The sequence below is a fragment of the Balaenoptera physalus genome (genome assembly GCF_965194825.1).
Source record: "Balaenoptera physalus genome assembly, chromosome: 5".
Taxonomy (NCBI): Eukaryota; Metazoa; Chordata; class Mammalia; order Artiodactyla; family Balaenopteridae; genus Balaenoptera; species Balaenoptera physalus.
The window spans coordinates 57,365,607-57,392,042 of NC_138884.1; the positions used below are offsets into that span (position 1 = coordinate 57,365,607).

A 26,436-nucleotide genomic window follows, 5' to 3' on the forward strand; every position below is an offset into this window, starting at 1 on the left:
AGTTTATATTGGCATGAAAACGGTACACAAAGGGAGATGAATGAAAAAGGATTAAGTCTTAACAGAACCCTGGATTTTAAAAGACTCTCCTCCTGTTTTCATAGGATCCAGTGGGTTTTTAGTTTTCTTTATAGACAACATCGACTGGCACTTGCAGTCCAAGGTGGGAGGAGTCCTAGCATTCTACCCCAGCCTCACCCTTCAGGACTCAATTGCTTTGGTGTGTAAGGAAGTTAAGACTTTAGTTCTACATCTTGAGGAAGAACTCAACACAAAAAACTAGGCAGAGGAAGGCCTGGTGATGTTGTCACTCCTCTCTGTGCCCTTCCTCAGTCTTTACTTCCTCTGTTCTTTAAGGGCTTGATTCGGCCATGAAAGAAATCAACTCCTCGAGCCTCCCCTGAAACCTGAAGAATTAGTGCTCTTAAGATTTTCAGTGTCTTCCATCAACCAAGTCTAAGAATCTGGGATATTCTACGTTGTGGGTCGGGTGGATAGCGTATAAAATATTTAAAGAGCTATGTAGTAAATACCCACGTCTTGAAGAATGCACTGCAAAAGTGATGTGGTCTCTTCCCACCACCTTCTCAGCCTCACGTCCATCCCCTCTACCCCATCCTGAATGCTGATGTCCCTGCTATACTGGATTCCCTTAAGAGGCTCTGCCTCACCTCAGAGCTTTGCACATGCTGTTCCCTTGGCTTGGAACACTTTTCCCTAGCCACCGCCCCACCTCACTTTCCTTGCTGAGACCTAGTGCTTGCTCATCCTTCAGAGAAATTTGATAAGCATCGGGGACGGCATCTCAGGGACTTACGTCATAACCTCAGCACCTACACAAAGAAAGTGCACAAGATGTATCTGGTAAAGCAGATGGATTAGGAAGCCAAGAATGACTACTGATGCATTAGGGTGTTGAGAGTTGTTTTGTTTTTCCATTTCTAACCTATCTATATTATTGTAATTCTACTTCTACAAGAAAAAAGAATTAGAAAGTAAGAAAATCATAAATTCTTCCCAAAGGAATGTTACTTAATTATCAAAAACAGACACAATTCCCACAAGGACTCAGAGGCAAAAAATATACAAATCAATTTTCACTGCAAAGTAAAGGAGCTGTTACAGTGGAGGAACACTGGACTGAATGTCAATATTATGACATAGTATGAGTGTGTTTCATGTTTGGTAATTGCAATCGTTGTTGCTTTTATTGTGGTCATCCATTTACAATGCTTGGTGTCAGTTTATTTATCTCTTGTAAAAATAAAATACAGTGTGTGTGTGTGAAAAAATAAACAAACAGACACATTTTATGTTAGGTATATTTTCACAACAATTTTAAAAATTTAAAAAAAAAAAAAAAAGCAGGAACCAAGCTCCCCCTTGTTGGACACCAAAGATGTTCTTTTGGAGCGTGAAGCCATTCCTACCTCTCCACCCCAGACTGGCCCCTCAGTCAACACATCACACCCCATCCCACACGGTCCTAGTTCAGCAGGTGGACTGAACGCATCCACACAACTCAACTTCCTGCATCCTTTGACTTGAGCGATGCGCTCACCCTCACTGGCACGGATCCTGAAAAGGTGTTTCTAATGCCTTGGCTCTGGTCACATCAGGCAACAGACTCCTGATTTCTACCTCAGGCCAGGCGTGAGACAATGCATACTGGATTTTTAGATCACCAGCCTTCTTTTTAGAAATCTGTCTGTTTCACCTTAGCCCAAGTCTTGTTTCTATGTTCAACAGCAGCCGCATTGATGGGCTGCCAGAAGGCCTGAGTGGATAGGAGAGGTATTGTTTAGTTGAAAGGGGGTTTTCTGTCAATCTGGATTAAAACAAACTAACTAAAAAAACAAAACAAAGGGGGTATCCATTATATTGTAAAGTAGTTCTCTTTGGGAAAAAGGATTGAAGCTTCAGGTCTACTGGGTCTTTGTTTAAATAATCGTTCAGCTTGGCTGACCCCAGTTGAGACAGTTTAGCTAAGGCTATGAAAGACAGTTCCCAATAAATGATAAAATCCAAGAGCAGACCCTACCCTCCCCCACAACCAAGTTTAAGGCCCTATAAAGACAAACACAGGCACAGAAAACCCTGATTGTAGCTTGCTCCGCAGGGAGCCTAAATCAGAACATCATCATCAGCTGTGGCATCATCAGCGGTAATCAACACTGGGTCTTTTGGTAATCAATCAAAGCAGGCCATCCAAATCATTCATTCCCTTGTCTGGACACAGACATAGCGTGGCCCCTGTGAAAGCACTAAGCATCTGTTTCCTCGATTATATTAATGTCCAAATAGTCAGACGGAGTACTCCCAGGCACACAGTTTGGTTTCTTAGTAGCAGTTTATATGGTATAGGTTATGCTTGCTGTAAACCTCAAAAAGTTGATAAGAATAATCTAAGAACTGTTACATCAGGACGATGGGATATGAGTAGCTTTCATCTTTTAATCAATTCCTTGGGTCAGTTTTTCATCGTGATGTAGACACATCATTTTTAAAGAAGATATTTTAGAAGACAGAAAAATAATCTACAGCTTTCAGAAGATTTAATCGCTCTCCAGGTCCAAAAGCCACAGCCCTCCATGTAGGGGCCACATCCTCAAGTCATAGAAATGGCAATTTCACAACAAGGGAAAATAACATTTCGTTGTCAGTCCTCATCCTCCTGCTGAAGACAGACCATATCTTTAGGAACTGCCTATAATGATCCTCGAACAGGTAAGATCCTTTACCTACATCATAGCTGTTGACTCAGCAATAGGCACATAATTTCCTTTCTCCAGAAATGGCTTACATACGCTATTGAAGTTTGTTTCTGTAATACACACGGACACTAAATCTCTCAGAAAATAAAAGCTCCAGGTAAGAAGGAATTTCTCTGTTGTCCACTACTGTATCCCTGGCACCTAGAACAGTACCTAGCACACAGAAGGTGCTCGATTAATAGTGTTAAATAAGCTAATGAATGAACTTGGATTTCCATTCCTTCTGGCGCAGTGGATAAAAGAATAATTAAACTTGTTTCTTGAACGATATCATAGGGGAATCTCCACCACTGGAAAGACTTAAACACTTCTGTTAGGGATAATGTAGAAAATATTTCTTTCTGCATTGGGGAGGAGGCTGAACCAAATGACCTCTAAAGTCCCTTTAAACCCCCAGACCTTATAACGTGATGAACACCACTCCTTAAAAGAGAGGATCAGCTACTTAAAGCCTGTTCCCAGGTAGAGTAAATTACCATGCTCGGATTAAAACAAAGATAATAGCGGCCCTGGGACTTGAATGCCAAAATACTAACTCATCCGAAATGTGCACACATCCCTAGGGGAGAAATGCTCTTGCTGATCATCAGTCACACTCTGGAAACAGCAGATGTGCTTCAGGGGCTTCTGGGAGCCAAGTCCAAAAACCACTCCCGGGAAAATGGAGAAGCTAGGGGTCGAGATTAAAATGGAAATAAACAGTATCACACCAGACTGAAGCTTCTGTTTCCCAGCCAACAACAAATCCACTTAAGAAACGTCTGAATTTAGCCTTGAAGTTAAAATGGTTATAACTGAAGATAACCACTTCATAAGATAGAAAATACTGCATTTGATATATAAGGATTTTTGCCCAGTAAAATGTCATATGTACCTGAGGTATCACACTCAGATGTTCAAGTTCAAGAATGTCTGTCTCAAGTTGAGGGCAAGTTATTCTGGTTGAACTTTTCTTCAATCTGAATGAGAGAGGCAGTTTGTAGGAGAAGGAGATATGTTCACGTTTTCCTAAACAAAAAAAATCTAATTCTAAAGGAGTAACGAGGGAAACTCCATTCACAATCAACTTTGGAGTGATTCTTTTCTATCAACACACCTTTCCTTTCTTTTGTTCAAATCGTAGAATAGATACTGGAAAAGGATGGGCAGCGAATTCTACCATGAAGGATTCTGTGTAGAGACCTTGGGGCTGGGTTTGGAGAATCTTCTGCATTCACTGGGGTTGTTTTGAAGACCTAACTGCAAACACTACACTTAAAACAGGAACCGAATGAACAGAGTGAAACAGTTCAACAATTCCTTGGAAGATGTAGGAAAAGACTTTTTAACTTTGTAGTCAACTCCTGATCACCCTTACCACAACTCGGTCCAAAAAAAAAATAGTCTTCTGTTTCCAAACTGTAAGTAACTTAATCTTAATTCTAATGCCAACAGGGAATGTGCAGAGAAAGCAGTTAACTCCTCTGTACACACACACTTTGTAAAATCGCCTCTATTTTTTGAATGAGAGAGGTCTTACACAAGAATTCTGTGGAATTAAGCTCACATCTGGTTGGCAGACCTGGTGTTGGACATGACTGTGGCCACACAACTAAATCTTAAATCCACATACTGTTCCTATTTAACTGACATATATGAACTAATTTATAGAAAATGTGCAGCAAATTATTTCTTCTACCTCCCCCATGCCTCAAGAATGCACCAGCAATAGGTGTTATACTGAAAGACACCCTGCCCACACACACACAGAACATTTGCATCTAGCCACTGTCCAATTACCTAAAGCAGATATTATTTATCTGAATCTGTGCTGTGTAAATATGTGTGTGGGGGGGGGGGGTGTGTTGGGGAAGGGGGGTGGGGTAGGGGGGTGGGAGTGGTAATTTAACCAGATAAACTTGACCTCTCTGGACCTCAATATTCTCACCAGAAAAATAAAGGGATCGGCCCAGAGACTATGCAAATTCCCGCAGTAACAACAATCTATCACCACTAATTATCAAGAGGAGACCTGAATTCTTAAGTGTTTGTCATTAAATATTAGAGTTTAAACTACCTAAACGACCCACAGTTACACTTCAAAATGACCACTGCACATTTTCTGATGGTGGAGAATGTCTTTGAAAACATCGCGGCAGCTGAACCACCAAACCGGGTTAGAGCACGCTGAAGGACTCCGCTAATTATGGGGGAGTGGTGCAAAAAGCGACTGTATCTGGAGGAAGAGTTGGGAGAAGGGCCGGGGGTTTGAGAGCACAGTCTTGCAATTTGCATTTCTGGGCTTTCAGAGCTTCCAGTATCTCCGCGAGACTTTGGTCTGTACCTGCAAGATCTCTCAAGCCACCACCTGCAGCTACACAGTTGTGGGAAGGGGAAGAAGAGGAAGAGAAAAGGAAGCGGTAGAGCGGGAAGAAACTCGCTCAAGGAGCCCACAAAGCCCGTGGGGCGAAAGTGACTTTGAACAGCGACAAAGAAAAGGGGAAAGAGAAAGAAAGAGGACTCCGCCTTTCCCCACCGGCTCTGCTCCTTTCAGTAAAAAGGGAAGGCCGCCACCGCCCCTTGCCTCCGCCTTTCACCCGGGATGCAGAGCCCCGGCTGAAACCGCACCCTTGAAGTCCGGCTGCCCTCGGGCCGGGTCCAGAGTCTCTGAATGAGCTTTGCACCGCCGGAGGCGCGGCCCCTGCCCCGCCGGCAAACTCGGGGACTAAGCATCCCCCTCCCTCCCTCCCCGTCTCCCTCGCCCCGTCCCGGGGGCACCCGATCCTCCACGCACCCGCCATCCCTTCCTCTTCCTCGCGCGCCCGCCTCCCCGGCCCGCCGCCCCCGGCCTTCCAACCGCAGAGCATTTTAAGACTTCCACCCACCCCGACAAGGGGGCCCTTTGAAAACTTTGTGTATCTAAGGCTTTTGTCCACATCCTGGGCAGGGCCCGGTCACCAGCGTGGGTGCCTGAGGGTGTCCGGGATCTCACAGTGCACTGGGGAAGCCACCACGGAAATTCCACCCCTTTTATATATTTTTTTAACACATGAAAGGATGCTCAACATCACTTACCACTAGAGAAGTGCAAATCAAAACTACAGTGAGGTATCACCTCACACCGGTCAGAATGGCCAGCATCAAAAAGTCCACAAACAATAAATGCTGGAGAGGGAGTGGAGAAAAGGGAACCCTCTTGCACTGTTGGTGGGAATGTAAATTGATACAGCCACTATGGAGAACAGTATGGAGGTTCCTTAAAAAACTAAAAATAGAACTACCATACGACCCAGAAATCCCACCCCTTTATTTTTGACCCGCTTCTACAACCGCGTGACACAACGCTTGGGTTAACAATTCCCACGCCCTGGTCGCCCCTCTGCGCGGGGGAACCGGGAGGAAACCGCCCCCCCCACCACACCCGGCGCCTTTCTCGACTGTCACGAGGGGAAAGGTGTGCGCGGGGAGAAGGAGGTAGCCGAGAAACACCGTGGCCAAAAGGATCCTCTTAAAGAAAAAATAGGCGAGGGGTCCTTTTTCTCCCACATCCCGGGAATCGGGGCGCGACGAGCCGATACACTGTTGCATCACGTAGTAGCCGAGCCGCGGGGATCCTCGCCCTCCCCTCAGCCCCAGACACGCGCCCAAATTCATGCACACACCCACAGCTACCGCCGCAGCCGTCCCGAGCCCCCAGCTCCCGGCCCCCAGTATTCCCCGCCGGCCCCCGCCCGCAAGCGGGAACCCCCCCAGTGCCGGAGGAGAAGCGGCCGAGGGAAGCGAGGCCCCAGCACTCACAGATGGTCTCCCCACGGCCACGGCCATCGCGGCTACTGCTCCAGCTGCGCCCGGGTGCCCTCCGCCAACACTAGCTGCTGCTTGGGCTCCGGCTCCGGCTCGCCTCCCCCGCGCCTGCCTTGCGGCTGCGCTCTGCTAGCGCCCAGCTCCCGCGCGCAACCAGCGGCATCTGCTCCCCCCACCTTCCCCACGCCGCCGCCCCTCCCGCTTTATTAGAACAACATGGCCACCCGCCTGGAAGGGACCATTTGCTTCCCCAGGAAGGGGTGTGAGCCTGCGCGCCCGGGCTGAGGCGGTGGGAGGGAAGATGGTAGGCGGGCGGGCCTCCAGCCCTGGTCGGCAGGCCCAGGCCGCAGAGCTCGCCCTCGCCGAATGTAGTGGGCGGTCCCGAAATGACCGTCTCCCGTGCCACCGAAAGCCCCCAGCCTGTGGGCCGGCCGCCACCCCCGTTCCACCAAGTGCTGGAGTCCGAGTAAAAGCCTGGGCGCGGAGGTCCCAGCCCCGGGTCCCGCCACGCGCTTCGCCAAGCTGGTAGCTGGAGCGGCTGCGGAGAGGGAGATCGGACACGGGCGAGACAGGTCCACGGGGACAGCATCTCGCGGAAAGTTAGCCCCAGGCAAGCACGCCCCGCCCGGAGGAACCGGCTTGGAAGGGGAGCGGGCCACTAGGGAGAGCGGTGGGCGACCAAGGTGGGGCTGGGCCGACCCCCGCGAGGGAAGAGTTCCCCTCCATAATTCTTCTCTTCCTAAGGGAGAGATTAAAAGGCAGGCAGCTGGAAGTTGTCACTGTAGCGTGCGGCCGGGTAGGTGACCACAGTGGAGAGGAAGAGGCGGTAGAAGTTGCTGCGGCGGACGACTAACCTCAGCCTGCGGCAGAGGAGGAAAAGGACGCCCCCGCCGGAGAATTAAAGCAGCTGTTGACTGCCCTAGAGCGTGGGGGCCGAGGCCTCCCCCGGCTGTAACCCGAGAGCTGGGCACACGTGAGAGCTCAGCCGACTCTTTCTGATCGCTGGAGACTGACCGGACGACCCGGAGGCGGGCGCGCGGGTCTGCGGCTGGGGGGCGCGGCGACGGCGCCAGTCTGTGCGACTCCGAGCGCGTGGGAATGGGAAACTGCTCCGCGGAGGGGAAGGACTTTTCCCGCAGACGTCGGGGGCGTCGCTGCGTGTCTGGGTGGAGCGCAGAATGGCAGGGTCCTGGTGCAGGCCGGACCTCTTGCCGGGGTGCGCGGGAGCTGGGCGGTGAGGTGTGCGGGAGGTGCTGTAGATTCCCGCGGCCTCTCTTAGGGTCGAGGAAGGAGAGGTCCACGACGACAAGGTGATTGAGGATAGCTCCCGGTCGGGGGCCGGGAACCAGCTGGATCCAAGCGCCGGGAAGGTGTGGTGAGGCGATGAAGGGCGGTCATCAGCCCACGGGATTGCGCCCTTAGGGAAAAGCCTGGCCTATTGAATTAGGTGAGAAACAAACCACCTTTTTAGACTGGGGCGCCTCAGAGCCTGACCTGAGACTTAAAAAGTACCCAGGTTTCTCGAGGCCTTGCGTCTGCCGCTCCTGCTGTCTCTGCCCCCGATGGGTTGCAGGATTCAAACGCACGCCGCGCCGCCTTTGGCTAAGGGTGGGTGGGCTCCGGGCGCGCGTCCAGCTGCTGCGAGGGAGACGCTGGGTTGCCCCGGGAGCGGTCCAGGGGCTAGGGGCCACCCAAGCTGAATTACACCCGCAGCATCCTGGTGGGACCACCAGGAATGAGAATACGATGAAAGTACGCACAGTGAAAGAAAGATGAGGGGCTCTTCAGCCTGTGGCCCAGACTCTCAGAGCACTAACCTCTTCCGTTTGGACCAGTTTCTACCCCTAGACTTCAAATCTTTTGAAGACAAGGACCACCATTTTACGTCAAGCATGCATTAGGCACTCTAAGCGTTGAGTTACGATTACCAGGTGCGTGCGTGCTATGCAAAGGGAGGGGGAAAGAAATACTTCGGTCTGAAGCTCTCTGGATATGGACATTTTTTTCCTTCTCCCAGAGAGAGGATTACACAGCAGCACTGCCCATGGACAAGAGGTCTCAGGTAAACCCTATGAAAAGACAGCTGCACGGGCTGCCAACCGGATAAGGGCAGTTACAAACCAACTCTCCATTTTATGTTACATTGACCAGACCAGACTGCAGGATTTTATTCATTGCTTTTAATTTTATTTACTTATATTGTTTGCAAATGCTTATGTTGAAAACAGCTGATTAGTTTTTAAGAATGTGAACTCCCTGCCATTGTTGGCAGGTTATTTTATTTACGCTCATCACAAAAGCTTAAAGTCACTTATTCCAACATCTCATCTGTTTGAGGAAACCCTTTTAGGATGAAATCATCAGTTTACCCAGCTTCTGCCTGATTTTTTTCACTGACTAGGAACAGTGCCTTAAATTCCCCCCCCCCGCTCCTTGTTTTTTTTCTTGGCAGGTAGGCATATATATATATATATATATATATATATATATATATATATATATATATATATATATATATATATATTAATAAATATACAATTTAAATCCTTTCAACCAAGGAAGGCTATTTCAGAATTTCAGTTCTCATTTTGAAGTTAAGTATCATTCTACAACCAGACTACCTAGATTCAAAATCCTGGCTTTACTATTGATACTTCACAGCTGTATGACCTTGGGCAAATTACTTAACCTTTCAGTGCTTCAATGATCTCATCTTTAAAACCTGTTTAGTAATAGCTCCTCCCTAATAGAATTGCTAAGAGATTAGATTACCTTTTAATTCTGCCCAGCACTGTGCTAGGAACTAAAAAAAATTTTTACTGAGGCTGCCTCTCTGACACAGTCTGCTGAGAGACAGATGTTTAAACAACTCTGATAAATAGGCCAAATCTTAGACAAGATGTATGAATTATGGGATTTCAAAGCACAGTAGAAGGAGCTATTCACTGCCTGTCAGAACAGGGAAGGCTTCATCAAAGAGTTGGAGGAGGGGCGAGAACAAGGAAGACATTCCAAACAAGGGAAGAGAATGAGCAAAGATTCAGTGGTTTCAAAGGTAATGATGCTATGGGAAGGATAGGTAATTTGGCACTGCTACTGTGTAGCAGCCTTAGAGGGAGGCTGGTAGAGTGGGGAGAACACGGCACTTGGACTCCAGATTATCACTTATCAGCTTTGTGACATGGAGCACGTTAGCCTTTCTTTGTCTCATTTTTTCCTACTGCAAAATAGGGTAGTAATCGTGAGTTCTGATGGAGGATATCCATGTTCCTGCCCACAGGAGAACCTGAACTTAAAGGGCTTTCTTTCCCTTAGATTCAGTTAGTTGAGTTCAGGCAATGGGGAACAACAGCAACACCACAAAGAGTCTGGGTATTTATTCCCCAACGTTTCAAGTTTCTTCTGTCTGTTTCATTTAGTCCCATCTGGATCAACAAGAGTGGATATTGGTTGGTAGGTATGATAAATTTTGGCAGATTGTGTTCCATGCCTCATTATTATACTCTGCTATAAAATGTATATAACATTGTTATAACACTGTTATACTCTGTTATATTCTGTTATACCAGAATCGACCATTGCATAGCTGCATCCTTATTCATCCACAGTGAAAACCATGGGCTTGGAAGTCAGGACAATTGGATTCATGTTCCTTCACTTCCAAATATCATAAGCTATGCAACTTTCAAAACTGATATATTAGTTTGAGTATAGGCTAAGTTGCTGTAATAGAGATACCTCAAAACTCAGTGGCCAAAAAGGTATTCATTTCTCGCTCATGAAATGGTCCAGGAGGTGGTGAGCAGTCCAGAGAGACCTGTTAGCTATGCTTCTTAAGGTCATCCAAGAGTCCATGTTCCTTGTTGCTATCTTCTTGCTGCATCAACTTCTGATTGTTATCTCATCTGCTCTGATCAAAGCTGGTTCACCAACACCATATCCATGGTCTATCCCATGGGAAGGGTGAAGAAGAGGAAGTGGAAGGAAAACAATTTCCTTTTAAGAAAGTGACATGAGCATAGCCATGTCACATCTGCTTACAGTCCACTGCAAAGAGTCACATGAACATATTTAGTTGCAGGGGTAGCTAGAATTTGTCATCTCTTATATAGTGCCAATATGCCCTACTAAAACTTGGGAGGAGGATCCTATTTATAAAAGGAAAGAATGAGAGGTCGATACTGGGGGAAAATCAGCAATCTCAGAGGTAATATATTTACATGGATAAAAAATTTAAAAAAATAATGAAGTATTACAGAATGAATGAGTATAGAATGTCTCCCACCTTTTTCACGATCTGTAAAGTCCCCACCCCTCTCCTCAAGAAGTAAATACTTTATTAGTATCTTGTGTATCTTTCCAGAGTTTCCTTAAGCAACTTCAAGCAAATATATATATATGTTCTTATTTTCTACCCTACTCCATTTTTTATCAATGCATAAAAGAAAAACATACTATGTATATCATTCTACACCTTGTCTTATTTAACAATGTATTTTGCACATCCTTTTATATAAGTGTATAGTTATCTTCCTCATTCTTTTATACTACTGCCTAGCATTTTTTTAATATAAATTTTTTTATTTTTGGCTGCATTGGGTCTTTGTTGCTGCGCACGGGCTTTCTCTAGTTGTGGCGAGCAGGGGCTCTTCTTTGTTGTGGTGTGTGGGCTTCTCATTGTGATGTCTTCTCTTGTGGAGCATGGGTGCTAGGCATGCGGGCTTCAGTAGTTGTGGCACGTGGGCTCAGTAGTCATGGCTCGTGGGCTCTAAAGCGCAGGCTCAGTAGTTGTGGCACATGGGCTTAGTTGCTCCACGGCATGTGGGATCTTCCTGGACCAGGGCTCGAACCTGTGTCCCCTGCATTGGCAGGCGGATTCTTAACCACTGTGCCACCAGGGAAGTCCCTGCCTAGTATTTTTAATGATGTATTGTTATCTATTTAACAGTCCCATTGGTAAATTCAGGATTGTTGCTAATCTTTTGCCATTACAAACAATGCTGCAGTAATAACTTTGTGCTTGTCATTTTGAACACGTGAAATCATATCTGTAAGATACATTTCCAGAAGCAAGATTAGCCAATCATATGATATTGAGCCAGTCTTTTGATCTCTTTGAGTCCCATTTTCTTATAAAATGAAGCTCATATTTACCTCATAGATATGGTCATTATGATACTGAAATAAATAAATATAAAATTACAATGCTATCAAAAACATAAAATAGAGATATATTTATCAAAATATGTCCAAAATCTGTACTGTAAAAACTACAAAACACTGCTGAAAGAAAAGAAACCTAAATGGAGAGATATATACCATGTTCATGGATTATAAGGCTCAATATTTTTAAAATATACAATAATTCTCCCTGAATCAATCTATAGATACAATGTAATCCCAATTGAAATCCCACGGAGTTTTTTTAAAATAGCAATGCACAACCTAATTCTAACATTTATGCAGAAACTGTTTTAGGATAGCTAAAACAGTTTTGAAAAAGAAGAGCAAAGTTGGAGAACTTAAACTACCTGATTTCAAGACTTTCTGAAAAACTATAACAATTAACACATTGTTGAATTGGCCAAAGTACAGTCATATAGTCCTTTGAAAGAGTATAGAGAGCCCATACCTGTATGGTCAACTGATTTTTGACAAAGGTGCCAGGGTAGTTTTGTGTGAAAGGATAGCCTTTTCAATAAATCGTACCGGAACCATTGGATATGTATATAGAAAAAAAGAACCTCAACGCTTATTTCACTTATACACAAAGACTGAATCCAAATGGATCAGTCTATATGTAAACACTAAAACAGTGACACTTCTAGAAAAAAAATAGGAAAAATCTTAATGACTTTGAGTTAGGCAATGATTTCTTACAGGGGACACAGAAAGCACTACCTGACTGGACATCAACAAAACTCAAACTTTTGCTCCTTAAAAGACATGTTAAGAAAATGAAACAGCAAGCCACAGACTGGGAAAATTCTGCAACACTGGCAAAAAGAAATTTTTTTTTAATGGGCAAAATATGTGAACACATGCATCTGTTAGGAAGCAGAGATATTGAATAATATTCTCCAAACTGAGAAGGAACTTTGAGACTGAAAAACGAAGTAAGAAACTCCATAAAGTACAGTTATGAAGTTTATTGTGGGTAACTTACATACAGGCAGGCTCGGGTGGACAATGGGTCCAGAGGCATTTGCAGCTGCACTTCACGCCACTAAAAGAGGTACAGGGGAATTTAAAGGGCCAAAGCTAAAAACAGAATCTGACCATTAGAGAGGTGCATGTCCACATGGACAGGAACTGGAGTTTTTTCCTGCCCCTGGGGGCGTCTCATGACCATTAACCATCTGCATCAGCAAAAGGCCTTCTTCCAGTTTTCATGTCAGATGAAGGCAAAGACAAAAGTTGATAGGGAATTTATCTGGCTTGGGGGCATTCCTTGTGAGTGTGCTAAAGTTCAGTCATCCGGAGAGGGGAGGGGGTAGGACTGTGGTCCTAAGATGAGATGACAAAATGGAGTCAGTGTGGTTCAGCCACATAACATCATAAAAGAAGATATGTTTGGGCAAATGCACATGAAATGATATTCAACATCACTAGTCTTCAGGGAAATGCAAACTAAACCACAATTGTATACCACCTACTAAAATGATGAAAGTTAGAAAAATTGGCAATACCACTTGTTAGGGAGGATGTGGAGTAACTGAAACTCTGATGCATCGTCAGTGAGAATATAAGATATACAACCACTTTGGGCAACGGCTTGGCATTATAAAGTTAAACATTAAATAATAAACCATATAATTCAATAAGTCCATTCAGAGGTATTTACACAAGAGAGATAAGAACTTGTATCCACAAAAAGGATATTCATAGCAGCTTTATTCATAATAGCCAAAAAATGGAAACAATCCAAGAGTCTCTCAACAGGTTAATTGGTAAATAAATTTTGGAATATCTGTATAATTGGATACTATTCAACAATAAAATAATCTACAGATACATGCAAAATGTGGATAGGTCTCAAAAGCATTATGCTGAGTAAAACAAGCCAGACACAAAAAAGTGTATACAATATGATTCCATTTATATGAAATGCTAAAAACACAGAATGTACTTACAGAAAGCAAAATAGTGGTGGCCTGGGGTCTCAGGTAGGGAGGAATAACTTGAAAGGGCACAAGAGGAATTTTTGGAGTGGTGAAAATGTTCCATATCATGATTGTAGTGATGATTATATGGGTGAATTAATTTGTCACAGCTCATTGATCTCTATACTTAAAATGAGTATGTATTATTGCCTATCATCAATAGACATCAATAAAATTATACATCAGTAAAATTTATTTTTAAAATTACTGTACCAATGTAGCTGTTGTTACATCAAAAACTGTAAGAGTAGGTCTCTTTCTCTAGAAGTCATTACATACTATCCAACTTCTGTTTAGATTTATTGAATGCCTACTCTGTCAGGCATCATGCAAGGTATTTTGCATGCATGTTTCATTTAGTCATCGCAACAGCCCTCTGATATCACAGATGAAGATAGTGAAGCACAGAGACATTAAGAAAATTGTCCAATGTCCAGTTCTCATTGTGACACTAGTAAGTGGCAGAGCCAGGATTCAAACCCAGCTTGGTTACACACCATCCCCTCCTTAGCACTCACATCTTTCTTCATGCAGCTCTTTGGAATTTTACTTACCAAGTCTAAGAGAATCACCTCCATTTAGCATTTGAAGGAGAATCTTCAGATGTGAAGAGATAGCTGATCAGGCATACCTAACTCAGTTCTTACTGAGTATATGTTTATCACAACCTGGAACATCTCCTGTGTATGCACTCAACATACCTTCGCTATTGTTGTTGTTTTGTATTTCACCTGACCCTTGCAATTCTCTTCCTTCCTGCTGCCACTGTCTTACTGACACCCAGGATCTCCTGATCCTGTTTAATGCTCTAGCCAGAATCCAGACAAAACCCCTCCCTATTTCCCCCTCAGCCTAACTGAAATTGATGGTTAGGCTTAAAAAAAAAGAGAGAGAGAGACTTTAATGCTAGCGGAGTGCAAAAGGCAAATAAGCAAAGTGCATAATTAGGATTAAAACCATCTGACTTACAAAATATTTGTTCTTACCATTTGTTAATTAAATGTTTACCAGTCATGTATTATGGAAAAAAGCAAACTATAAGACTGTGTATACTATGCTATCATTTCTGTAAAAAGAGCACAGAGAAAGAAAGGCTTCTTAGTGAACATGCATAGAATGTCTTCAGAAGGATGCACAGGAAACTGCTAATAGTGTTTGCCCCTGTGAAAAGGTTTATGGGGAAGGTGTAGGCCAAGGTAATAAACATTGTGGGTGCCTCAACCATATCCATTTTACCCAAATGCATTTGGAAAACTGACTTTTTCTCCAGGGATGTCTCTGATTGATAGAAATATGGTTCCATTCTCTTGACAGTGACCTGTTATATGCGAGCCAATGCCATCTGGTGAAATGAGAGGAGAGGTTTGCTGGAAGCTTCTGGGATTATGCTTTCTCACTCTTAGGAGAAATTCACAAGAGGTCAGCTTTTCTCTCTCTCGGACACAAACAAGGGAGCGTGAAGCCCAACTGTTTCCATTTTACAACTATGGAAGAAATCAGCCTTAAGCTGAAGCCCATGCATTAGAGAGCAGAATAGAAAGACAGGAAAAATCTGGTCCTTGATGATGCTGTGTTAAACTGCTGAATCAACTAATTCTTGAACCCTATCTCACATTTCTTTGATAAGTGAGCTAATACATTTCCCTATTATTTAAACCAGTTTTAGTCAAGTGTCAGGTTTCTGCTACTTGCAGCTGGAAACAATTAATGCAGATGGAGACTTTTTTCCTTTTATATACTTTCTATCTTTTCCTTTTTAAATCATGTGCATGTACATCTATTTTAAAAGATTTTAAGAGTTTACTGTGTTCCAGGCATTGAGAAATAGAGAGTATTCGAGACAAGTCCCCTTTAATCATAAGGGTTTTTAAAAGAGATTTGCTTCTTTCCTTTCAATGAGGTCACCTATCCCAACTCCTCTACAAGGAAGATATGGATTTACCCTTTACAGAGTTAATATAGGTTGAACTATATGAAATTGACATTTTTGCAGGCCGAAATGGTCAAATATTGGCAATTTTACAGTATGAATCACTAAACACAGTGTTCACGTAGAAGAAATTATACACATTACTACTAGGCGCATTAGTCTCCCCTGCCAGTGCCCTGAATATCCTGGCCATTAATGAAATTTCCCTTAGGCTTTACCCAATTGCTGGCTATTTTCATCATTTCTACCTCTAGATCACAGAGAATTGATGGACAAAGACCAGAGTCCCATAGATCAGATCAATACACATTCATGCTGTCTACCCGTTTTTTTTGTTGTTTTTTTTTTTTTTTGTACTTTCTAGTGCCTGTCATTCCCTCTAGCAGATATTCCCTGCTTTCTACTTACAGAGAAAACCAAATCTTCCCAGCAGGAGTGCCCTATTCCCCGTGATGTACAAATTGGTACCCGTGTCTCTAGCCCTCAGCATCCCTCTTCCTTTCCAAAGATGCTGGTCCCCAGACCCTGTCCTCTCAATTGTCTGATGGTGAAGCAGAAGGTAAAGAAAACAAAAAGATGCTAATATATCATGACATAGAGTATTGGTTAGCTATTGTTGCATAAAAAATTACCCCAAATGTAGTGACTTAAAACAATAAACAGTGATTATCTCACAGTCTGTATGGGTCAGGAAGTCAGAAGCAGCCTATCTGGGTGGTTCTGCCTCAGTCTCTTATGACATTACAGTCATGATATTGGTTGGGGCCGCCGTCATCTGGAGCCTTGGCAAGGACTGAAAGGTCTGCTCCCAAGGCAGCTCACTCAGATACCTGGCAAATTGGCACTGGTTGTTGGTGAAACGATGCAGTTCTTCCCCATGTAGTTTTCACCATAGGGCTGATTGAATGTCCTTATAACATGGCAGCTGACTTTCCCCAAATAAGTGATCCACAACAGAGAAAAGAGCAAGGTGGAAGCCACGAGGCCTTTTATGACCTAGTGTTAGGAAAATCACACTGTATCATCTCTGCAACATCCCATTGGCTATCAAATTATCTCTGTTCAATATAGGAGGTGACTACACAGGGGTTGCCAAGAGGCAAGAATCACTAGGGACTATCTTGGTGGCTACCACATGTAGCTACTATGTCATCCTGCCTCTGACATGGTGACATACTATCCTGGAAAGACTTTGAATTGTTTTGTCACTGTTAAATTATTGTTTAATTTTGGTAATTTTTCATTTTTCGTATAAGTCTATACATAGGAGAGACATTTAGTGAATAGTTACTTACATATGTATCTAATAAAGCATCTTTAAAAAATGGAAGGGCTAACACCCTTATTGAAAAGTTTTGACATGGCTACTATGCATGCCCAATTGATATTCTAGCTTCAGTAGCAAATTATATTAATAATAATAATTATTATTATTAAGGGAGCTGGAAGAGTGATTGGACACGAATCAAATTCATCCTCCCAGAGAGGACTGGGGAGAAAAAAGAGGCCAAGTCCATCAATCCGTTTTAGGGTTAATCCAAAGCTGAGTCTGATCACCTCTTTCTGATCCTTCTTTTTTAAATAAATTTATTTATTTTTGGCTGCATTGGGTCTTCGTTGCTGCATGCGGGCTTTCTCTAGTTGCTGCGAGCAGGGGCCACTCTTCGTTGTGGTGCGCGGGCTTCTTATTGCGGTGGCTTCTCTTGTTGCGGAGCATGGGCTCTAGGCACCCGGGCTTCAGTAGTTGTGGCTCACGGGCTTAGTTGCTCCGCAGCATATGGGAATCTTCCCGGACCAGGGCTTGAACCCGTGTCCCCTGCACTGGCAGGCAGATTCTTAACCACTGCGCCACAAGGTCCCTCTGACCCTTCATATCATCAGCCTTCCCAGTCAGATGAAACAAAGTAACCAGAAAGGGACTGAATTTAAATGTGTAATCAACTCTTCCTCTGGTCCTATGTGATGACAAAGTTTATATTTGTGTTTGGATTTAAAACATTTTTTACTTTTTATTTAGATAAATTACATATGTGTGTGTATATACACAATTTACTTATTTATTTATAAGAATCTTTAATAATCTAACCTCTCAGAGAAAAGCACATTAATATGCTGTGTATTTTCTTCTAAAACAGTGAATATTTTAATATAATTAAGGCGATGCCAAAAATAGTATTTTATCCTTTGTTTTCTACTTAACATTTTTACATTGTTGAAGATTCAAGAACATTGCTTTTTAATAGTCCATTGATTATTTCTGATTATAGATGTACTATGACCTCTGCAAAAAATTTGGAAATTTCTGAAAAATATAAAAACAAGGCTGACTCATAATCCTACCATTCAGATAGCAATTGTCAATATTTCCATATATTCACTTCTAGATTTTTTTCTATCCATATTTACATATATAGATAAATATATATTTGTAAAAACAAAAGGGGTATTTTGTTTTATAGTCATCTTGTTCCCTTAAAAGTATATCAAAACATCTTTCCATATAATGCATATAAGCCTTCATTACATTTTTAATGACCACAACTACTCATTGATATCTAGATTATTTCTATATTTCATTTTTTAAAATAAGTCTGTGGTCAACAGCCTAGCACATATATCTTTCACTACTCATTTAGTTCTTTCCTTAGAATACATTCCGGGAAGTGGGATTGATGGATATTGTAGGGACTTGAGAATACCCCTCATTTATAGCCACCTCTCTCTAACTGCCCCCAGTGCTCTACATTTCAGGAGTGTTGTAGAAATATTCTTTACTTGTATGGATTGCTATGTGTAAAGATTATAAAGTAGAAATATATCCATTGGGGTCTTTTTGTTCTCGTTGTTGTTGTTGTTATTGTTTTGGTTTTGGTTCAAGCAACAAAGATAGACCCTGGCTGAAGTTATTAAGACAGACATTTGTTACAAGCGTCTGGGTAGCTCACCCAGGAGTGAACTCTCAGGCCTCACAGAGGGAGGAACCATCCCTTCAGGCGTTACTAATGGCAGGACTCAGCTTCATTTCCCAACTTTCTGTCACTCTGCCTGAAACTCAGATGCCCAAGGTAATAATCTGACTGGCCTGGCTTATATTGCGTGCCCACACCTTGGCCAGTGAGTGTGCATGTGTACACCCGCACTTTGATGGATCCCATCAAAATCACAAGGCACAGACATATTTAGTCCCCAAAAGAAAAAATGTAAATACTCTTTCCAAAAGAAGGGGTAAAGGCAGCTGGACAGGCAAAGGCAACAGTGGGTATATCAGGATGCTATTTGTATTCAAATATGTATATGAAAGAAGGATATAAGTTCATGTCTGTAGCCTTCTTCAAATGATAACAGACAAGGCATTAAGTAAATATGTTTCAATGTTTAAGCATAAGTTGGGGGTCCAGGTAAGGCTCAGAGGGAAATGATCCTTAATACTAAGCAAAATTCTTCTGTTAAGAGAGGAGGCCCATGATGGGTAGACAGTGACCCTCCAGCAAATTCTAAAGTGGAGTTTGGGGTGCAAGACGTTTATTAGAGATGTAGAAAGAAATGGGATGAAGCCAGATTGGGCACAGGGGGGAATCTGAACCATAATATAGACCCAAAGAAGCCTCAGCCGACACGGTGGGAAGTTCTGGAGCATCAGAGCTGTACCCCTTCGGGCAGAGACGACAGGTCCTATGTTATAGCACAGGGAACTCTATTCAATATCCCGTAATAAACCATAATGGAAAAGAATATTTAAAAGAATATATATGTATAACTGGGCTTCCCTGATGGCGCAGTGGTTGAGAGTCTGCCTGCCAATGCGGGGGACACGGGTTCGAGCCCTGGTCTGGGAAGATCCCACATGCCGTGGAGCAACTAGGCCCGTGAACCACAATTACTGAGCCTGCGCGTCTGGAGCCTGTGCTCCACAACGAGAGGCCACGATAGTGAGAGGCCCGCGCACCGCGATGAAGAGGGGCCCCCACTCGCCGCAACTGGAGAAAGCCCTCGCACAGAAACGAAGCCCCAACACAGCCAAAAATTTAAAATAATAAATAAATAATAAATAAATAATTTTAAAAATATATATATATATGTATAACTGAATCACTTTGCTGTATACCAGAAATTAACATAACATTGTAAATCAGCTATACTTCAATAAGAAATAAATAAATAAAATCTTTGCCTTATTTATTTTTGGCTGCGTTGGGTTTTCGTTGCTGCGTGTGGGCTTTCTCTAGTTGTGGTGATCGGGGGCTACTCTTCATTGCGGTGCGCGGGCTTCTTATTGTGGTGGCTTCTGTTGTTGCAGAGCACAGGCTCTAGGTGCGCGGGCTCAGTAGTTGTGGCTCGTGGGCTCTAGAGCTCAGGCTCAGTAGTTGTGGCGCACAGACTTAGTTGCTCCGCGGCATGTGGGATCTTCCCGGACCAGGGCTTGAACCCGTGTCCCCTGCATTGGCAGGCGGATTCTTAACCACTGCGCCACCAGGAAGGTCCCTGATTCACTTTGTTATACAGCAGAAACTAACACAACAATGTAAAGCAATTATACTCCAATAAAGATGTTAAAAAAAAAAATCTTTGCCATTTTTATAGTAAAGAGTAACTTATAGTTTTTTTAATTTAAATTTATATCACAATTAGTGATTGAATTTTTAAAATATTTTTACTAGCCATTTTCTTCTTCCTTTATAAATTTCCTACTTATATCATTTGCCTATTATTTTCATAAGGAGTGTTTAACCTTTTTTCTTGAGCTAGTTTAACATTTTTTCTAACTTTTATGTGTAAAAGATATCAACCCTTATTATAGATAAACAAAATTCTCTTTCTGCCTGCAAAATAGTCCATCATATGAGCACATCAAAATTTATGTAATACTCCCTGGTTATTGAATATTAGGTTGTTTTCATTTTTTTCTCTCTCTCTTTTCTCTCTTTCCTTCCTCCTTACCTCCTTTTTTTATTTTCTTCCTTCTTTCCTCTGTTCCTTTCATTCTTCCTTCCTGCTATCATACAAAGCACAATAAACATCTTTGCGTACCTGTGTCTAAATTTCTATTATTTCCTTAAGAAATGCTCCTGAAAGCGAAATTACTGAATCTATAAGGGTGATATTTTAAAACTCTTGATACATAGAGTTATTTTTCAGAAAGAACCAACAAATTTATATTCCCACTACCAATATATTGGGGTCCCCAAGTCACCATACATTCATAAAAAAAATAATTACTTAAAAATAGAACTACCATATGATCCAGCAATTCCACTCCTGGGTAAGTGTCCAAAGGAAATGAAAACAGGATATCAAAGAGATATATGCACTCCCATGTTTATTGCAGCACTATTCACAGTAGGCAAGGTATGGAAACAACTTAAGTGTCCATCAATGGATGAATGGAATATTATGCAGCGATGAGAAAGAAGGAAATCTTGCCATTCGCAACAACATGGATGGACCTTAATGGCACTATGCTAAGTAAGATAAGTCAGACAGAAAAAGACAAATACTATATGATATCATTTATATGTAGAACCAAAAATAAACTGAAGTTGTAAAAACAGAGAGTAGAATGGTAGTTACCAGGGACTGGGTGTGAGGGAATTGAGGAGACATTTAAGGGTACAAACTTGCAACCAGTAGATAAATAAGTTCTGGAGATCTAATGCACAGCATAGTGATTGTAGACAACAGTACTGTATTATAAAAATCAAAGTTGCAGGACTTCCCTGGTGGTCCAGTGGTTAAGACTTTGCGCTTCCACTGCAGGGGGCATGAGTTCAATCCCTGGTGGGGGAACTAAGATCCCACATGCCACGCAGCACGGCCAAAAAAAAAAAAAGGCTTTAAAAAAAAGTCAAAGTTGCTGAGAGACTAGACCTTAAACATTCCCACCACAAAAAAGAACTGATAATTATGTAATGTGATAGAGGTGCCAGCTAACGCTATCATGGTAATCACATTGCAATATATACATGTATCAAACCAACACATTGTACACCTTAAACTTACACAATGTTATATATCAACTATATCTTAATAAAAATAACTTTTAAAACATAAAAGAAAAAATATTCCCTTCACATGTACCCGACACTGCCCAAGGGAAGCCTTTTTGGTCTTGGAGCAAGCCCAGAGCGTTCAAGCCTGTGCAGATAAATACAGAAGTCCTAGAGAGGTCTTTTCGGCTAGCCTGTGCAACTAAGAATGGGTAGTATTGACATACCTACAGCTGCTTGCTGCAAGATTCATTCTACTCCATTTTATCATTTTTTAGAACTTCCACATAAGCTGTGTGCTTATCCATGGAATTTCTTACAAGCCAAGAATGCATTTTAAATTTAACAGAGACATTAACAGGAAACCACGCATAGGTGTTAAATACACTTGCCTAGGAAAGACATAGACTAAGAAATGATTAAAGGATTCAATCCTGGCATGAAGGAAATACAAAGTATCTGGCATTCTTCTGTAGAATTGTAATGTGAGATAAAGTCAAATAAATGACTTTTTCATGATTAAACACTTGTGGAATCATTGAACAGTAGTCAAAATATTTATATATATATTTAATTTATTTTATTAATTTACAAAGTTGTGTTAGTTTCTGATGTACAGCAAAGTGATTCAGTTATATATATATTTTTTTTTCATATTCTTTTCCATTATGGTTTATCACAGGATATTGAATACAGTTCCCTGTGCTGTACAGTAGGACCTTGTTGTTTATCCATTCTATGTATAATAGTTTGCAACTGCTAATTCCAGATTTCCAGTCCATCCCTCCCCAACCCTCAAAAGATTTATATTTATGTACCAGCTATTTCCTATATTGTTAATACTCTTCTACTTATTTCTTCAAGGTAATAGTGCTCAATTTATGCCATTTCATATAGAAGTAGGAATATGACTTCAGTATAGAAACAATGAAAAGGAGAAATGAAAAATGGAAGAGAAAAAGCAAAAAATCCTTAGCAAATATTTTCTATACCCATTTTTTTTTTAAAGTAGCGGTACCTTATTTTATTCTATTTATTTATTTATTTATTTATTTATTTTTGGCTGTGTTGGGTCTTCGTTTCTGTGCGAGGGCTTTCTCTAGTTGCGGCGAGCGGGGGCCCCTCTTCATCGCGGTGCGCGGGCCTCTCACTATCGCGGCCTCTCTTGTTGCGGAGCACAGGCTCCAGACGCGCAGGCTCAGTAGTTGTGGCTCACGGGCCTAGTTGCTCCGCGGCATGTGGGATCTTCCCAGACCAGGGCTCGAACCCGTGTCCCCTGCATTGGCAGGCAGATTCTCAACCACTGTGCCACCAGGGAAGCCCCTATACCCAATTTTTAATCATATCTAAATTTTCCCCACTTACAAAATTTTCTGTGCATTTTAGATACCTCATAAAATTATGTAAATATACTTTAGCAGGCTGTAAACATCACTTAACTATAGAAACACAATCTAAACCTTTCCTAGAACCATGAAATTCTGTCTCAATTGTTAGATATAATAATCATTACTATTTGTTTGGGCCTAACTATTGGATCTAGTAGTTGCTTTCCACACGCTCTCAATTAACTGGGACAGCAATTGCGAAGTGGGATTTACCAAAAGCAAAACCTGAGATAAGAAATTGTGTGCAAGTAGATTATTTGGGAGGTGATCCCAGGAAGCACAAAGGAGATAGTGGAGAAAACGAGACAGGCAGGAGAGAAAAACCAATACGGGGTTTGTCAATGAGCTGGTTACCACTGTGGGGAATGGGGACTCGATCCAGCTGGGGACCCACTGAAGAGCCGTGTTAATGTGCCTCGGAGTTCTTCCACCGCGAGCCAGGAAGACTGTCTCTCACTGGTGGAGGGTTGCATTTGGGGACATTAAATCCCTGGTGCTTCTGGGCTGTGCAAGTCCCTGTGCACCAGAGGAAGCACAGGGGCAGGGAAGGAGCTGGAAGTAGGCAGAGGTGGGCAGCTGACCAGGCTGGGCACTGCCCCTGCAGCTGCCCTGGGCTGAGGGGCTCTGGGGCATGGCATCGCCAGTGTCTACTGTAGTATTACTAACCTGGTTTTAAAGTCGAATAAACTGGGATTCAGAAAGGTTACTTGCCCAAAGTTACATTGCAAGTGAGTGTCAGAACTGGGGATCGGACTTCCCTGGTGGCGCAGTGGTTGAGAATCCGCCTGCCAATGCAGGGGACGTGGGTTTGAGCCCTGGTCCAGGAAGATCCCACATGCCGCAGAGCAACTAAGTCCATGTGCCACAACTACTGAGCCTGTGCTTTAGAGCCCACGAGCCACAACTACTGAGCCCACGAGCCACAACTACTGAAGCCCGAATGCCTAGAGCCTGTGCTCCGCAACAAAGAGTAGAAGCCACCGCAGTGAGAAGCCCACACACCGCAATGAAGAGTAGCCCCCGCTCGCCACAACTAAAGTCCGTATGCAGCAACAAAGACCCAATGCAGCCATAAATAAATAAAAATTAAAAAAAAAAAAAAAAAAGAACTGGGGATCCATTTAGTGTGACTATAATCCCGTGTTCTTTACTCTTCCTAAAACATGTTAATGTTGTACGCACACCCTAATGATTATGGAATTAATCACAGAAATTTGGAGCTAGGAAGTATATTATACATTGTTGAGGCGGTTCCCCAGGATGAGGAATCAGGAGTCAGGAAGGCTATATTAACTTGTAAGTCTGAGATCATAGAGCTGGATGGTTTCAGAGTAGGGCCAGCACTGCAGACTGCCATACACTGCTCCTTCCACTACAGTGCACGGCCCGCTTTGTAAATATATTTAACTCATTAAAAAAATTAAAAGATACATATTTATTTTTATTACAAATCTAATATACATTTTAAAGGTAAAATTACAGAATAGCCTCATTTCTTCTAAGCAGTATCATGAGCCCTCTGTCTAATGGAATCTTAAAGATTGTTCCATATTTGATTATTTCTCTTCTTGCTGCCTAATACTTTCTCCTAGGAAGTCATCTCCTACATAAAAGTGTCATAACTGAAATTAAATCAGCAGCTAAAACTAAATGAACTACTTGTTTTAGTCTCTAGGAGCCACTTTGGATGAACTAAAGTGTTATTCATTTAGCAAACTAAAAATCGCCCGCATAATTCTACTCATGTTCACCATTTCCTCAGGTGCTATGAACAGGGACTCCTGTAGTTTTAAAATATGAGGAAAGTAATATAAGATGTTTTCTCTAGTGCAAAAGGCAATCTATAAAGACCCATCGTAAGACTGTAATGACAATCATTTAAAATGAGAAAAAAAAAGTCATTATACCATTTTTATCATGATTTGATGAACTAATTCAAGGAAGCACAGTAAATATTCTCATTTAAAATTACACGAAAATTAGACACATTGCTTGTGTCTAGGGGAAAACTAATCTTTTATCGAAATTTTAACTTGCAAATTAATGCCACATGCAGGGATTCTGATTTAGTATTGATCAAAGTCACACATCTGATAACGATACAAGTCCTCACAAGGACGACCCTATGTCCACACACAGACTAGTTGTTTTCTTTATTATTTTTGCAGGTGTTTAAAAAAATCCTCATGTTATTTATATTCATTTCATAAATATTTAGTTTATATTATGCCACATGAATTGCTTTGAAGTTTTGTCCTTCTTTTCCCCTACTCATTGCCACAAAGAGTAGGATGTAACATCCTTTATTCCCAACTTATTGGAGTGATGTAATTTTTTTCATAGTGGACTTTTTCTTGTCCCTGTATAATCTTGAGTATTTCTGCCTTTGTATATGTGAATTTCCAAGAATGTCCTTCTTCCCGTCTGGGGGAAGAGGGAACAAAAGAAGGAGACCAAAGAGGAGAGGAAGGTGCAGAGCAAGTATGGAAATAATCAACCTTTCCAAAAGAATCAGTGTAATAAAAATACTTATTTAAAGAAATATAATGTGTTGCATTCATACATATTTGGATAGCAGCAGCTGGTTTGTTTCAAGATCCAGGGAGATTTTTTCCCTGATGGAAATATATATAATCATATGGCTAAAAGAGAGCCTCCAATTTCATCCTTTCACTTTCAGACAGACCTATCCCTAAGTAATTTTGGGTAGACAGGCTTCATTATCTTTGAAAAGGTTGATAAGAGGAGAAAGTATCTTTTGAAAAGTACCCTTAGTAAACATTTGTATTGTAAAGTACAATTCAACTCTAAAAATGTCAATACCTTTATCTCTCACTTTAAGAAGTGCCTCAAAGTAGCACAGTTGCTACTTTCTATCTGTATTCAAGATTTTGTACTAAGTACTGTTCTGTAGTGTTCTCAGACTTCTTAGATAATGGCCCACTTAGCAAATGCTACCTTCCCCAGAGCTCTCCAGCAAATCTTCAACACCAAATGGGTGTCCAACAATTCCTTTCAAATCTGACACTATGCAGAGCCCACAGATTAAGGGCTCAGTCCCAAAAGACTGCCCCCACTTCAGACGCCAGCTACAAATTCAGGGGGCCATCTGCACTTCTGATGGACCAGCTTGACTCCTAATTGAGGGTTTCTATGACCCCTCTGCAGGTTTGATAATTCGATAGAATGACTCACAGAACTCAGGAAAGCACTGTACTTAGAATTACTGTTTTATTATAAAGGATACAGCCAAATGGAAGAGATACATAAGGCAAAGTCTGCAATGGGGAAGGCCTGGGAGCTTGTGCCAGCCTCCTGGTACATTGATATACTTACCAATCAGGAAACCCTCTGAACCTCCTTAGAGTTTCTATCAAGGTTTCATTATATAGGCATGATTGATTAAATCACTGG

At 42.2% G+C, this 26,436-nt stretch overlaps 1 protein-coding gene and 1 long non-coding RNA gene across 10 annotated transcripts in view; both read right to left on the minus strand.

Annotated features, from left to right (window-relative positions):
• SEPTIN11 (septin 11) overlaps positions 1-6,749 on the minus strand; it is a 91,659-nt gene extending 84,910 nt beyond the window's left edge. For 8 of the 9 annotated variants that reach the window (XR_014264273.1, XM_082463862.1, XM_082463861.1 and 5 more), the window contains exon 1: positions 6,552-6,748. Coding sequence is in view for 8 of the 9 variants with exons in the window: in XM_082463862.1 (XP_082319988.1) it covers positions 6,552-6,578 (27 nt within the window). In the remaining variant the exon portion in view is untranslated. Of the gene's footprint in view, positions 1-6,551 lie in introns of all 9 variants that reach the window. The other variant, XM_082463863.1, reaches the window with a different exon arrangement.
• Positions 6,750-9,086: 2,337 nt separating this feature from the next.
• Positions 9,087-26,436, minus strand: part of LOC309661891 — a 31,264-nt gene continuing 13,914 nt past the window's right edge. The window contains exon 5 of the long non-coding RNA XR_014264342.1: positions 9,087-11,605. This is a non-coding gene — a long non-coding RNA (uncharacterized lncRNA). The remainder of the gene's footprint in view (positions 11,606-26,436) is intronic.